The sequence below is a fragment of the Microtus pennsylvanicus genome, chromosome 14 (assembly GCF_037038515.1).
Source record: "Microtus pennsylvanicus isolate mMicPen1 chromosome 14, mMicPen1.hap1, whole genome shotgun sequence".
Taxonomy (NCBI): Eukaryota; Metazoa; Chordata; class Mammalia; order Rodentia; family Cricetidae; genus Microtus; species Microtus pennsylvanicus.
The window spans coordinates 44,094,551-44,110,356 of NC_134592.1; the positions used below are offsets into that span (position 1 = coordinate 44,094,551).

General features: G+C 45.1%; 1 protein-coding gene across 2 annotated transcripts in view; it reads right to left on the reverse strand.

The window, feature by feature from the left end:
- The window catches only part of Frmd6 (FERM domain containing 6), a 64,539-nt gene that overhangs the window by 26,775 nt on the left and 21,958 nt on the right, over positions 1-15,806 (reverse strand). For both annotated transcript variants that reach the window (XM_075948715.1, XM_075948714.1), the window contains exons 2-3: positions 10,018-10,271; positions 4,057-4,147 (exon numbers count right to left, since the gene is read on the reverse strand). In XM_075948715.1, coding sequence (XP_075804830.1) covers positions 4,057-4,147; positions 10,018-10,116 — 190 coding nt within the window. In that variant the 5' untranslated portion in view covers positions 10,117-10,271. The remainder of the gene's footprint in view (positions 1-4,056; positions 4,148-10,017; positions 10,272-15,806) is intronic.

The window sequence follows — 15,806 nt, forward strand, 5'->3', positions numbered from 1 at the left end:
ACAGAACTCAAGATTCTAGAACATGCAATGCTCAGAAGAACTGGGGCTTCTAACTCTCCCTGTGCTTAGCTTCCAGAATCTGTAGACAGCATCCAGCACCCACTCCCGTGGACATGCATCTTAGAAAACACACTTTGGTTCGGTGTACAGAACACGCTTCTCATAAATGCAAAACACTGATCCAGCGGCAGCACCAGACCAACCTCTGTGAGACACTAAACATTGATGATAGCTCACTTCCAAGAGTGGGCATGACACCTGCTTTGTGAAGAGCTGACTTTAAAAACATCCATTTTCCACGCCAGAGCACAGCTTGCCAGAATAACAAACCACTACTGGCTCTGCCTTTGGGATCTAACTTATCAGAAAAGCCAAGAGTTAACACCAAACAATCCCTCGAGGGGGTGACTTGCTGTTAGAGTGAACAGAAAATATGCCCACTGGAACTTATGAGAGATGAGTGAGTGTAAAACCAAGCTGGAAGATGCCATTAGGACAGTTATGCTACTCTGGCTATAAATGGGCTCTTCAGTCCTCTTAACATGAAAGAAGGGATGAGACGCCTCAAAGAGGAAAGACAGGAGGTGCTGCTTAACCCAATTAGCAGGTCAGTGAGTGCTACCACCTTGCCTCATAGCTCACGCATATTTTCATTTTATATATTGTCGAAAATAACTTTTTAGACAATATATTCAGAACATGGTTTCCTCTCTCCCATTCCCTTCCACATCATCTCCATCTCCCCTCTCAGCCAACTCCATGCCTTCTCTCTTTAGGAAACAAGCAGGCAAATAAAGCAAACCAAAACATTTAAAACAAAACAAAGAAAAAACACAAGAAATACAGACACGTAATCTATAAAAATACAAAATCAGAAACTGTAAGATACAAGCAAAAGGCCAGTAAAGATTAAAAAAAAAAGGCCCAAACAAAGCACTAGGAGACAAAATGTTTGCAAAAAAAGTGTCCGTTTTGTGTACTGAGTTTGTTTTGTGTTGGCCATCTACCGCCAGACAGGGGGCCTGCCCTTGAGGGTGGTGGGCTGTTTCCCCAGTGACACTCCACAGGACAAACTCATTTTTCCTCTGTGAGTGGTTGTTAATTAGAGATGCTTCTTGGTTAGGCATGGGAACCACTTCCCCCTCTTGGGGCTGAGACTCCATTTGGCTTAGATTTATTTGCACAGGCCCCGTGTATGCTGCCAGAGTCTCTGAGTTCATGAGCACATGCATATTTTAAAATTATCTTTATGTGTCTATCACTTGACAGTGTGACCAGCTCTGTCTGGCTTAAGAACTCTGGGTATCTGAACACAGGGAAACTGGTATCCAATGAGAGCAGATGGGTGTCCCCTCCCTATAACCTGCCCTAGTAGCTGTGCCTCTGCAGCATCCTTTATGGCACATCCTAAATGCCTGAGCAAATAACCCAGGTTTTACACTGTCCAAGGAAAAGAAGAAGGGGTAGGAAGAATCTCATGGAACTAGATTATAATAAGGGTTAATATGAGCTCATGAATATCAAGGAACGCATGTGGAGAAATTTTTGCCAAAAGCTAACATCACCATTAAGGCATAAGTAACTATTGTGTTATCATTTATCTGATATTTCCACCCAAATCAGGCATAACCTGAATTAATCATGAAGAAACATGAACCAAATCAAATTAAAAGACATTACACAAAGTAACTTGTCTCTTCTCTTAAAAGAAAAAGCAAAGATCACAAGGAGGGGTGATGGAATGGCTGAAGAACAGACCTGAGCCAGGCTATCATAGTCCCTGATAGTCCATAGTCCCTGGACTATGATGGCTATTTCCAGGCTCCTCGGCATCAGCGTGCCGACTTCCTGACAATGAAGTTCCCACCACGGTTATGTAAGAGATGTTGGAAAGATGGGAAACAGGTAGATCACAGATGGAGAAGACATGCGCTCTGGTGTTAACACCTGAGAACATCTCTATCGTCTTCTTACATTGCTGGAAGTTTGAAATTATTTTAAAATGAAAGTTGCAGAACTGGGATGACATTAGGGTTCCTCGTGCTCAGATCCCCCCCTTGGAAAGCTTTCGAGAAGAGTGCTGGAATGGCTGGATTTGAAAATGCCAGTGTCTGAATTACTTGAGAATTAAATTCTTTCCAACTACTCAACGGACAAGGAGAATTTCAGCTGAGAATCCACAATGGTGTGAATGGCTTGGGGCAGTGACGTCATCCTGCACACCGTGACCACATGCCATACATCCATGTAAAGCCGTGGGATACAAACACCCGAGTGAACCTGGGGACAGATGATGGACTCGGGGTGGGTTCACTGGTCACCACACCAGGGTTGGGGCTGACAGTGGGGAAGCTGTGCCTGCAGGTGCCTGGCTTTCTGGAACTCTCTAGACTCCCTGCTCAACTGGGCTGGGAGTCCAAAACCATACCAATCAAACAAAACCTGTGAGACAAATTCTCAAGCACACTTCCAATTTCTAACTGATGTGAAACAACTTGACAATGAGGAAGCCTGGTGGCCTGTCTGCAGGTTCGCTGCTAGCCAGCGGTAGAGCCAGAATCAGAACCTGGTCACCCGGCTGCTGTTCTGACGCTTTCACCACACTGCAAATTCTCTTCTATAGAGCATCTCAAACACTCCCCTTGGAAATGGAAGGAAGCTAGGAACTGGTTTCCTTGGACCGACTTGTTGAACCACAGAGATCAACAGTCTGGCCGCAGGTGCAAAAGGAAGAATTAGCCTTGAGGAGACCACAGGAAGAGCCGCTTGGAGTCTGTAAGGCATCTTATTGCTTTTAGACCAGCGGTTCTCAACCCATGGGCTGCGACCCCTTTGGGGGTCTAACAACCCTTTCACAGGGGGCTGCCTAAGACCATCAGAAAACACAGATACTTACATTAAAATTCATTAACAATAGCAAAATTACAGTTATGAAGTAGCAACCAAATAATTTTATGATTGGGGTCACCAAACATGAGGAACTGTATTAAAGGGTCACAGTACTAGGAAGGTTGAGAAGCACTGTTTAGACCCTTCCTAGAAAGATGACGGCGGTCTGCACAGACACAGTTATGGATGGAGCTTAGTCTAGGGCCCTCTGTAGTCTCCATCCCATGTTCCTAGACAACTGAGCACAGTTCCCATTCAGAGGAAGGGAGCTGGCTTTATCTGCTGACCACAGTACGTTCTCGAACTCGGCAGATGTGAATATTCACAGCACAGTCCAGATTCTCAAGCTAACATAATCAGTTTAGATTTAAACTGATTCAAGTAAATATCCACATAAACATAGAAAGCATAATTAAATACAAGTAAATCTCCTTGAAAAAGATGAGCAGAAATGCTAAAAGACTCTGGAATTCAGAAAACTAACGCAGAGGAATTTCCAGATACAAACCGACATGGGACAGCTTTTATCAATCGGATGCAGGTGGTCCCAAGAGCCTAGAGCTAAGTAAAGCACACGAGACGGCAATGCGTCTATGAAATCAAATTTCTCATGTAATGGAGGAAGAAAATGACTGTGTTTCAAAGTCATACAGCCTGACCAGAAAAAGAGAAGAGCACAAAGAAAACCAGAAAATAAAATTCGGTGAATCATCTGTTACATTGCTAACCAAGAATCTAAACAGAAGAAAGGCAGCTTTACTGAGCTCAACATTTTTGTGATGCTACAAGCCATTATCACTTACAGTTATTAGAGATCGTAATGATAACTGACAAGAACATCTACTTTCCTCCCAGCTACAGCTGGTCTGTGTACAAGAAAACTAAACAAAAATCAAACTTGGTTCGCTAAAACAAAACAAAATAGGGAACAGATATATGAGCATCTAGATTCCTAAAAAGGAATCGCTATTAAGTTCAAAACGTAATAAATATAATAAAAATCCCGACTCATGTAAAAAGTACATCATGCTGATATCGGAAAATAAATACCAGACTAAGAATGAAGATTAGTTGATGGGTATCTGACAATCAGGTTACACAGCATGGTGGCTTTAGGTGTCATTTCCTCGGGGATACTTGGCTGACAGAGAACAAACTGAGACTTACTTTGTATAACACTGAGACCAAAGAGGTGACAGTCCTTTAACCTGAGCAGGTCACACACCTGGACCAGCAACTCATGACAGAGAATTTTAACCTGTAAAAGGGAAGAGAAAAGACACTTGAGATAGTCAAATTCGGCCCCCAGTGAGCCACAATCAGCCACTTTCCAACAGGACTTGCTCACATCAGCACCGCCGGCTGTGTGTCAACCGTTATCACAGTATCACTCTTCACAGCGCTAACAGAGCACCAACACAATCTTTCACAGGACTCATAATCTCAGGACAAATGGGCCCTTCAGAGGTCCCTTAGAGGAGCTCGCTCCACTACACATATGTATGCTTGCTCTCACAACATTTTTTCTTACTTTAATGGATATGCTTTTACATAGTATTCAATGCTGTGATATATGTATACCCTACAGAATGGATTAACCAATGCATCGCTTCACATAGCTATTATTTTTTGGTGTGTAGTTAAGATCTGCTCTCAGTCAGCACAAGACTAGTTACAATTGCCATTCTACATAGGTTTCCTGAACTGATTCATCCTGCAGATGAAACTTTGGATCCTTTGACCAACACCTCCCCGCCTTGACTACTTCAGGCCCTGGTACCTACAGTAACTGCCTTACACTCTGTTTCTATGAGGTAGCCTTTTTTGGATTCCACACAAATAGACCATGCAGTCTGTACCTGGCTTATGACATTTAGTTTAATGTTCTTCGGAATTACCCATATTGTTGTAAATGACAAGCTCTCTCTCCTGGTGTGGCTTATTACTTGAGCCTGTGTGGACACACTACACTTGGTCTCTTCAGTTATCAGTGGGCACAGCTGACGGCCCTGAACAAGGCTAGGGACTGTCAGAGTGCAGGTGCGTTTCCACCATGGTGACCTCATTTCCTCTGGATGCCCAGGACTAAAATTAAGAAAATGAAAATTATGCAAAATCCCACTGGAAAGAGCAGAATACACTGAAGGCCACAGGGACCTGTCAAATTCTCCAAGCCCCAGGGACTGAAGAAAGCTGTGGTGGCTTTAGGGACTTCTTGCCACTGTGACAAAATAGTTGACAAGCACCTGAGGAGGAAGGACACATTGTGTTCTGGCTTACAAGGAGCTGCATTCCATTGCTGTGGGAGGGTGGGGTGTGGTGGGTGCAGGGGCTTGAGGCGGGGTCACGAGGCACCCAGTCAGCAGAGAAGGGAATGCTGCTGCTCACTCTGTCAATCTTACTCAGTCTGGGATCCCAGGGCATGGTGGTCACCCACATTTAGGATGTGTCTTCCTGTATCTGGGAACAGCCATGCTGTGAAGTTTCTAGATCCTGTCATGGTGACAGTAAAGATGAGCGGTCACAGGTAGTGTCCCTTTATATGCAGGACTCGATTCCCAGCGAGCTCCGGGGCACCTCCACTGTGGTCCCCTAGAGACCGCCCCCTCAGTTACCCCCACGGACACTCTCGCTTATGAACGTGCCATCCAGCGATATTGTAAACACGTTTGCCTGAATGGGTCTGTGTACCCATGTGTAGAGTGCCCTCTGAGGCCAGAAAAGAGCATCGGGTCCCCTGGGCCCTCTGGAGGAGCAGCCCGTGCCTCTAGCTGCAGAGCCAGCACCCAGCTCAAGTTCACCTCACCAAGAAGACCCATTGCCGCCCCCTTCCCCACCCCGTGCTAGCTCTATCCAACAGCTTGGTGTATTTGACTTGTGTCCTAGAGAAGTTGGACTAATTTCCGACACTCACTGTAAACACTGAATTTGTATTTCATGCCGTAACTATACTGCCGCAAAGAAGCTTGAACAGACTGACAGGAGGAAAAAAGGGCCACAATGACAGACAACTCTTACCCCGAGCTCCATAAACTCGAAACTTACTTCAAATGCCGCACTGCTCTGGGGCACTTTTAACCCTTAGCTTGGCTGTTTAAACTTTGGTTGGCTTGGCTGGATATGGAGCAGCCAGGGTGAAATGGGACAAGCAAGCAGCCGAATTCCAAATTCCAAACCCAATGTTTGTAAAATAAAGTATGTGGTGAATCTTGACTAAATAAGGCCGTGCGCCTCTCTTCCAGGCATCCCATCTAGTTAATACTGTCCCGCTACTTAAATCAAGTGTCTGGAGCCTTCTGCTGAAGCGCTCTAACAATCATCAAGTAAGTGCAGTGTGCTTGTTTAAAAACTATAATTAAATAAGGATGCGGCTTGAAAGGGTTACCTGCTGTGAAAGCAATCTCCAGCCTTGGGTGTGTGCAGAGCACAGTCTTTATAAAGCCACATGGCTGACTGTGAAGTTTTGTAATTCTTCTCGTCTTCAGGGGCAATGGGAACTTTAGAAGCACTACGCTCTCGACAGCGTGGGCTTTACCTAAAAATACCCTCCATATGGAACTTTGAAGCGGAAGGGGGTTTGATCCTCGCTGTGCCAATAGTGTGTTACCACGCAAGGATATCTGAACTGTTCTCTGGAAAGAAAGAATTGTTCGCTTTGCTGCAGGAAGGGAGGTATAAGCTTCTGGCTCTGTGATTGCTGCCACCTTGAAAACTTTCCGCCTCTTATATTCACCATAATTTTATTGTTTAAGTTTCTATGTTTTATATTCATTTGATGATTAAGATGATTTAAAATAGCCCCTGCTAATACAATTCATGGATATTCAAAATGATTAAAACATTAAATTGATTCCACATGCAGAAAGCCAATATGAAGTCACCTATACCTGAGAGGGGGAAAAACTCTCACTGCTGGGGATGGGCACTGATAAACTTTTTTTTTTACTACAATTAATTTGTTACACCCAACTATGTAAACATCAAAATCGCCCTTCTCAGCTGTGGGGAAAGGAGTTCTGGGCACTCTGGCCTGTTCTTCTAGCAGTGGGTAAGGCTCCAGGGTATCCCATCCTTCCTGAGGTCCCAGGGCTTGCTGGAGGGGAGCCTCGGCATGGCAGAGTGCCCTAAAGAAATGAATGAAGAGCACAAGGATCTAGACAAGGGCAATGTCACTCCACAACGACCGACTCACTGAGCGACTCCGAGGACAGACACTAACGTGCTCTACATACAGTGTCTTTAAATCCTTGCCATGTTTCCGCACGAGGCATAGAACAGCCAGCCCCTCTTCACGTAAGAGGAAAACAAACCAAACCATGAACAACAGACTTAAGAATCATGCCGAAGACTGCAAAGAAAGCCAGGGAGTAGACAGTTCAGACAAGGTCCCTGGTGTCAATGGCCTCAGGAAGTGAGGGGCTGGGCCACAGGCTCTTCTGCCTGCTTAGGACTTCAGCCATCTGTGTCCTGCCCTAGACATACACCGGCGTCTCCATGGGTGACGCCCACAGAGCTGAGCCCCTCCCCCAACAATTCTAGGGGACAGTCAAGATTTAAAGCCACTGATCTACATAGCAGCAGCTATGGGGAAAACTAACCCACATCACCACATTAAGGTAACTTTTGCTTAATTCTATTAGACAGCAATCAGATGAAAGAAAAAATACGGAGGTTGACAGTAGAAAGAGGCGTTTAAAGCATGCTAGGTAAGATACCATAAGACACGCCGTGAGTCTGCCTGCGTCTGTCAGTCTGTTCTCCAAGAGTATTTCCCTCAGTGACTGGAGACTCCGGTGTCAGCGAACGCCTTTAGAAACTGCAGTCACCTCAGTGTTCCTCACCATGACAGATCTACGGTAGAGTTTTACTTTTCATTTCCATTTACGTTGCTGATACCTACACTGATATGTTTTCAATTTTCATCAGGCTTTAGAAATCAAGTGTTGTGAAGAGAACTCTGCACTCTGGGCTCTGCATGACCAAAATCAACTTCAAGTCCCCCAATCAGGAAGGTAGCCATCACTAGAGACTACCCGGAAGACAGGTTTGATGCTCCAAAATGCATACGAGCAGAAACCAGGCGGCAAGGGAAAATCAGGAAACTGTTGGCTACTTGAGGAAGACCAAGGCGTCTACGGTTACAGGCAGAACCTTGCTGCAGTCTAAGCTTTTAATGAGGTTATTTCAATGTCGTATCTGCTCTGCATAACCATCCCATTATACAAAGATTATTATTAAAACTACATAGCATACCAGCAGGAAACTAATTCAAGGGGTGAATTAAGTTTTCCTTAGTTCCATCAGAATGCAGTTAAGGGAAAGAAACAATATGAAACAATATGAAAATTGATAGGTCTGTGCATGGCGGCCCACGCCTTTAGCTCCAGCACTTGGAAGGCAGAGGTGGGCAGATCTCTGTGGGATCGAGGCTAGCCTGGTCTACATAGTTTTTTACAGGCCACCCTGGCCTACTTTGTGAAGCCCTGTCTCAAAAACAAAAACAAACAAACAAACAGGTTGATAGGTACAAAATCGACTGCCATGAATCTGCCTGGCAGTTCCTGCCCAGGGCGCTCGCTGTCTCGCGGTGGTGGTCTGCGATTCACACATCTACTCTGACAAGTGTGTGTCTATGTTTGTGGGGCTACCCCGAAATGCTCACAGCAGCTTCCTTCATATTAGTCTGGAACGTCAAATGACACACCATCAGTCAGCCACAGTGAGTGAGTAACTAAATGGGGCACGGCCACATTGCTGAAATATTATCTTATAATGAAAACAAACACTGCTGTGTCAATTTCATGGGCCAGATGCTGAGTGAGAAGTATTGGAGATGAGAAGAATGCATCACATAGCTCCTGTGGCAGGAGCCGAGGACAACGGATTACTGTCATGAAGCATCACCAAGGGTCTTTCTTCTCAGAAAGATGGAAATTAGTATCTTACGTTGGGCAATGGTTACATGGCTGTATATACTAACAGTGTATGTACTGGGCTGCACATTTAAAAGTTTTACGCTTTGCAATGTGTAAATTGTAATTTAACTGTTAAAAGTTAAAAGGAGAAAACTAAAAATAGTATCCCAGTCCTCAATGTGCTGGTTAACTAAGTATCTGAATCTGATTTAAGAGCCTGGGGTAGCATCTCAGCTTACCCACGGCCCTTCAGCTCATCTGGGATATTGCTTAGGCTGACTGATCAAACCAGTCAAGATGCAGATGCAAAACTTAGCAACGGCTACCATTTTATGACATGGGCGACAACTCTGAGCATTTAAACCACAAACAGGGGCTATATAGATGGTTCAAGTGATTAAGAGCACTGACTGCTCTTCCAGAGGGCCTGGGTTCAATTCCAGCACCCACAGGGCAGCTCACAACTGTCCATAACTCCATTTCCAGGGCACCCGACACCCATGGCAAAACATCAATGCACATAAAGTAAATAAATTTTAAAAAACCCACAAATGGACAGACTTAAACAGAAAGTTTATTCAGAAAGCCAAGCAATTTTAGAAGCAAAAACCAAGGTTCAAAAGTGTTCAGCTTTGGGCTTCCTTACTCCATCTATAGTCTCTGGCCCCCGGCTCGTTGCATTAATTCTTAGCTAAGAAAGAGACTCCCACACAGTAGGAATAGCAAAAGGAATCCTTCCTAGTACAGAAACTAGGAGCAGAGGAAGCCAAAGAAGAAGCTGAGTCTGACGGTGGGATCTGAGGGGATCCTGTCGCTCAGCAGTGTTAGGAGCATTCCCTAGACCTGAGTGGAAAAGGGAAGGTATTCCAAAGGACCCCAGATGGATCCATGGCTGAACACACAGAAAGATAAAGAAATAGAGAAATTCAATAAGTTAATTCAACTGAAAAATTATTCAATAAAGTTTAAAAACAGAAACTTTTTTTATTTTAAGCATAGTACCCTAACTCCTAATTTTACCCCACTAAGACTGCTGAAGGTAGCTGTGCTGAACGGAGCCAGAATGCTGCTTCCAGCCATGTGGATGCCTAGGAGGATGTCTGCCACATTATCTCTGTTCACTCTCTGATGACTTCGCCCTGAACTACCTGATGTGGGTGTGGTCTGGCAGGGGAACAGCCCATCAGAACACTCCTAGAGGAGACCTACTCACGTTTATGATGATGTTCAGGGACTCATCATTGGGAAGGAAGATACACACGCTACGCCGGTCCTGCATGACTCTGTTGTTATGGAAGGTCAGTTTGTTCATTGTGTTGTGGGCTCTCCAGTGGGCAGGCTGGGCGCACCGAGTGCTCAGCAGTTGTTCCAAAGCCAGCTTCTCCTCATCCTCATATGGCCAACAGGAGAAGCATCGTGGTGCCCCACTATGTAGGTTTCATAGCTGGAGAAAGTCCACGGGGAGGCCTGTGAAGAAAGGGGCAGTCTGGTCAGCGGAGAGGCAGGCAGGAGAGTACACAGCTATTTGTCAGGCGCAGGGAGCAGACTGCTGTACCCGGGACACAAGACAGCACAGACACACTCTGCCCCTTAACACCCATCTCCACACTCCATTCTCAGACATCAGTTAATAGACATAGTGAGAGCCTGGACAGTCACAGACGGCCAAGCACCACAGACTCAAGGCGATGGATCCCGACTGAAGAGTTCCCAGTCTCTCAGGGGAGATGACGGGGTTCTGGAGTGAATGCAAGGATGGCATCCACAGAAGCCTCTCTTCCGGGGTATGGAACACAGATGGGTCCCTGGCCTCTACCACATTCCTTCCTTTCACCAGCTGGTTCTACAAAGGGAGCCCTGGCTGCTGGACCACCCACGGAGTCCACGGGAGCAGCAGTAGCCACTGGAGCTGATTTCTCCATGGCATCCTCCAGGGTTATTGAGTTCTCCTTGTTTTTTATGTCCTGCTTTCTCCTGGTTCTCTAACTAGCTAATGAAAAATTAATTCATTAGTTCATCAATCAAATAATATAGCAATACTCATGCTGTATTACCAAGCCAGGTATACATGTAAAAAGAACTATGGGTCTTAGGAACCTCTCGTGTTTTGTCAGTTTACTAAACGTTAAGTTGGCCCCCTGCTCCCCGAAGTTTTAAAGTATGTAACTTTGCTTGTAAGTATAAAACTCTGGTCTTCAGTAATTTCACCCTTCATTTCTGTTTTCTGCCTCCCGATATTGTAAAAGCCTGCAGAGTGATTGTCAAGCACTGGGTCTTTTTCCTGCTCTCGAGGACGGCTTTGTATGTTGCCGCTAGCAGGACATTACTCAACCGCGGTGTGTTGAGACTAGCTGTCTCTGTGCCATCGGTATTTACAGTACTCCTCGGCAGCTGTATTTGCAGGGTGCGAGAAAGCAAGCCCAGGAATGCGAAGCTGATTTCCAAGGCAGAATCCTGACCTCTCTGCTCCTTAAAGCTCATCTGTTCTCAGCAAGAGAGACGATATTCATAGATGGTAACATGAGTAAGTGTGATCTAGTGGTTTTTAAGAACGTAAGTAAAGCTGGGCGGTGGTGGTGGTGCACGCCTTTAATCCCAGCACTCAGGAGGCAGAGGCAGGCAGATCTCTTTGAGTTTGAGGCCAGCTCTGGTCTACAGAGCGAGTTCCAGGACAGGCTCCAAAGCTACAGAGGAACCCTGTCTCAAAAAACCAAAAAAAAAAAAAAAAAAAACCAACCAACCAAACAAAAAAACCCAAAACAAACAAAAACCACATTAGTAAAATATAATCTTCAAGAGATTTATTGAAAACTAAAATTAGGTGGTTAATCTTGCATGTGGTACTTCTTTCTTAGGAAGGGGACCATCCACTCAGGCATTCTGTCTTTTTTAGAGGAAAGGGTGATTGCTTCCCCTTGGTTTCCAGTACATCTCTAGAGGCCAGGGCCTCTTTAGAGTATGGATGCTCAGTCCCTGAGTTCCAGGAACTACTCCCCAAATGCAGTCACTCACCTAAAAAGTATTCTTTTCTTTTAAAATTTATTTATTATGTATATAGTGCTCTATCTGCACACCAGAAGAGGGTACCAGACCTCATTACAGATGTTTGTGAGCCACCATGTGGTTGCTGGGAACTGAACTCAGAACCTCTGGAAGAGCAGCCAGTGCTCTTAACCTCTGAGCCATCTCTCCAGCCCCAAGTGTTCTTTTCTTAACCAACGGTGCCCAAGCACCAGCTCGAAGGGCGATGCTGACTACATGTGACCCACACGTGGGGTTGGAGATAAATGCAGAGTCCAAGCCACAGTGACACTTCTACTCATGACAACTTCCTGCTGTGCTGCAATGTGGAGACCACCACTTCATACTCCACCCCACTCTCGGGGCATGCCGGGAGAACATCCTAAGAACCGACCCACCAGAGAGTGACCCCTCACTGCTACTGCTGAAAATGTTCTCAGCATTTTCAAAGGTAGACATCCCTAAAGCACACGGGGCACATGCTGGGAGTCTCAGCACTAAAGCACAAGAATTTCAGGCTCAAGGCCATCCTGTACATTCCCATCCAGTCCTATACAGAGCAGGAGCCTACTTCATGGAGCCCAACACAAGCCAGGTGTGGTGGTGCACACTTGCGATCCTGCCCTGCAGAAGCAGGAGATGAACGGCTGCACATTGGGGCCAATCCAGCCAGAGTTACACAGGGAGACTCTGTCTCAAAAACACTGAAACTAATAAAATTCCTGAAATGGATCAAATCTGGAGACCGAGAGCCCCCCACTTAAAAATTCTAAAAGTATAAAAGGCTCTGAGAAGGTGCATAGGCAGATTCCTTAAAGCTGACAACATCCCACACGCTCACGTCTCTCCCCAGAGACTATTACAGTCCTGGAGAACAAAGCTTAGGCGCATCCTATCAACTGAGAAAGGCAGTTCTGGAGTGATTCCACGGCAAAAGGTCCCCCTATCAACTGGAATAGTCCAACGTTTAGGCCTCTCTTTACTACATAAATTATAAGCTATGATTAAATATATCTTAAATCAAACCCTTAAGTGATATGAATCCTACTATAATTTCTCGTATTTAAATCTGCACTTCATATTGAGAAAGTTCCATTTTTAAATTAAATCAATTAAATCAGGATATTTCTACTGACCTACTTTTTGGAATTTAAAAGTTAAATGAGGGGGGATCTTCTAAGGTTTAGGATGGTTCTAGCTTCATTAAAATACATTAAAATTCTCGTTTGGGTGTGATTTGTATTTTGTGATTTGGACACAGCAGAGTTACTGACAGCCACAGAAGAAGGTGCAGTGCTTCACTGCCGCCTTAACACGAGGGTGACCCACCCAAACCCCCTAAACAGAGAAGGGACTAAGCCTTCACTATGCCAAGACACCGTCAAAGCTGACTTAAACGTCCTTCTAAAAAGGCAAACAAAAACCAAACCAACCCTATCTCTAACACATACCAGAGCTCATAATCTCCATGAGGAGCTAAAGGTAGCACAGCAGAAACAACAGGAAGTAACACTGTGATATTCTAGTTGAATGCCAAGTGATGCTATAAAATGAAACACTCGTCAGAGGGACGTCCACCAACCAGTCGCCTGCTCTAGCTACCCTGATGGTTCTGAACGCTGCTGTTGCTATTCTGACTTCTGCTCTCACCATCACTATTTTCTGTAACATTCGCACTCACTTGAGGAAGAAGGCTAAGCAAAGGACAAGACAGCTGTGGTACTTGGGGAAGTGACGTGACTGTTCCTGCCCTACAGACCAGCAGCACAGTCCTTCAAAGCCTGACTTGGCATGCCTGTTCTCTAGAGTGAGGGGGAACAGGCACCGCACTGTTAACCTATGATGGGAAGGGCTTTGTTCCTGGAGTCCAGAAAGGAGTCAGGGTGACCTGCCATTCTTTCTAAAAACCCTGATGGAAATGTCACATTTACTCTGGCTGTACACCAGAGAAAATAACTATCAGTTAATTAGCCCTCCTACCATCTGAATACTTACCTGGAGAACACAGTGTTACAGGCCATAGTGATGAAATGAATAATCTTTCCAACCCAAAGACTAAGGGGAGGGGATAGATGACCAAGTGATCTTCGAGGTCTGAGGGATCTGACTGCCATATGTAGACACTGACAATAATCTTAGAAGGGAAAAGTAATACTCCTCTCCTCTGGGGTCCACGCTTCTGATGACCATGATCATCTGACCATGGTTAGCTGCTGTTCTCGCCTGGATTCTCAAGTTCTCTTGTATTGTTCCTTAACCACACACCCAAGTGCTTCTGTGTTAACAAACGCTGATCACAGGTAACACATGCTCACATTCTTCAATAGCTTGGCACTTCTCTGGACAAGATTGTCAAGGCTCACTTTGGGTTACTGCAAATCATTTCAGATTTTCTCTTGCTTTTGATCACGCTGTTCCCTCTGCCCAAGATATCCTCCCCGCCCCCCCGCATCCTGTCCCGGCCGTCAACTTCTTCAGAGAACAAACATGGTCCTTCCTGCTCCCTAGAAAACACAGGTGCTGGTCTAGAAAACCTCCCTCCTCATCCCTGGGTGGTCAGCAGCTGCTGCTTCCACTCCGTTCAGGGGATATGGTCCTTCTCCAGGACAGGTCTTTGTTAGCCTGGAGGAGTGCTCTACTTCAACACTGGGAACCCAGTGAGACTTGCTGAATATTGTAGAGTTACTTGCCAAAAAAGCAAACAAACTCCTTAGTAAATAAGATTAATATTATGTTCCTTAGATATCCTTTGGAGCCAGTCATAGTAGCTCATGACTATATTCCTAACACTTAGTAGGCTGAAGCAGGAGGATTGCTGAGTGTTTCAGTCTATCCTGAGCTATATAGTGAATGACGGGGCCAGGCCCTGTTTCAAACACCAACCAGTAAGCAAGGAAGCAAGCAAATGAATCCTTTCTTTCCCCAGTGGTATTAAGTACTGACCTCTGCTTTCATCACAAGGATTAGAGTCAAAATGGGCACATCTTTTCTTTTCCTCCAAATGGAATGGGCACACAATGAGAATACTATCCCCCAACAACTATTAACACAATATTTTTTTAAGTCTCAATAACTTCTGGTAATGTCAACTTATATTAAAATAAACATAATGAAAACTCAGTCAGATTCCCTAAATTGAAAGTGCCAAAAAATACCCAACTGAAACCTGAACGGTGGTGCCAACTGCTTGATCCCAACTCTTTGCTCGCCGTTTACCAGCTAACCGGCTACGCAGCAGCTGTATACTCGGGGATGAGTCCTATCACCTTTCGGTATCGTCTGTGTGTTGGAGGGTCTTGTAAGGCATATGGTAAGTTCGATACAAATCTTAACTATTGTTAAGTAACATGACTCATTAAATAATTCAAGGAGATTTATAAAGGCAATATCTTATGTGGGTCTGATGGAGAACACAATGCCATCTAGGACCTCGTTTCTTCCTGATGCCCTGAAAACGGTTCTATCTGAACCGGCATCTCTCAGAGGGGCTGCATCAACTAGAAGGTGGTAGGCAGCAAACAAGAACACTCGACTAATGCCATGGGTCACAAGGCCCCATCAAAAGGCAGGAGCAAGTCCGCCTCTACATCAGGAGGAAGAATCAGCTTCCCTGGAAGCAAACCAAAACCAAAATTGAGTACCGTGGTGAAGCTGAGATGGTGAGGTTAGACGGGCAATCAGCAGGGAAGACAAAAGCAATGCTAAAATTCATGAATTTTAAACCACAGAAATGTTATTCCACAGCCATCTGCAGTCAAAAGTCGTATCATGTTTAGCAATGAGGCACAAAAATTCCTTTCAACCAAGATGAACTTCTAGCCTGACACTGCCAAGGGAAAGTGCTGTTCTCAGGGAAAACACTAGACTCAGAGCGTCTGCTTCTAACTCCTACAATGAAATCTTTGATTCCTTCATTAGCAGGACCTGCACTCAGTTCCATCAGCTACACGAATTATGGTTTTGTAGATGATGATTTTGTTG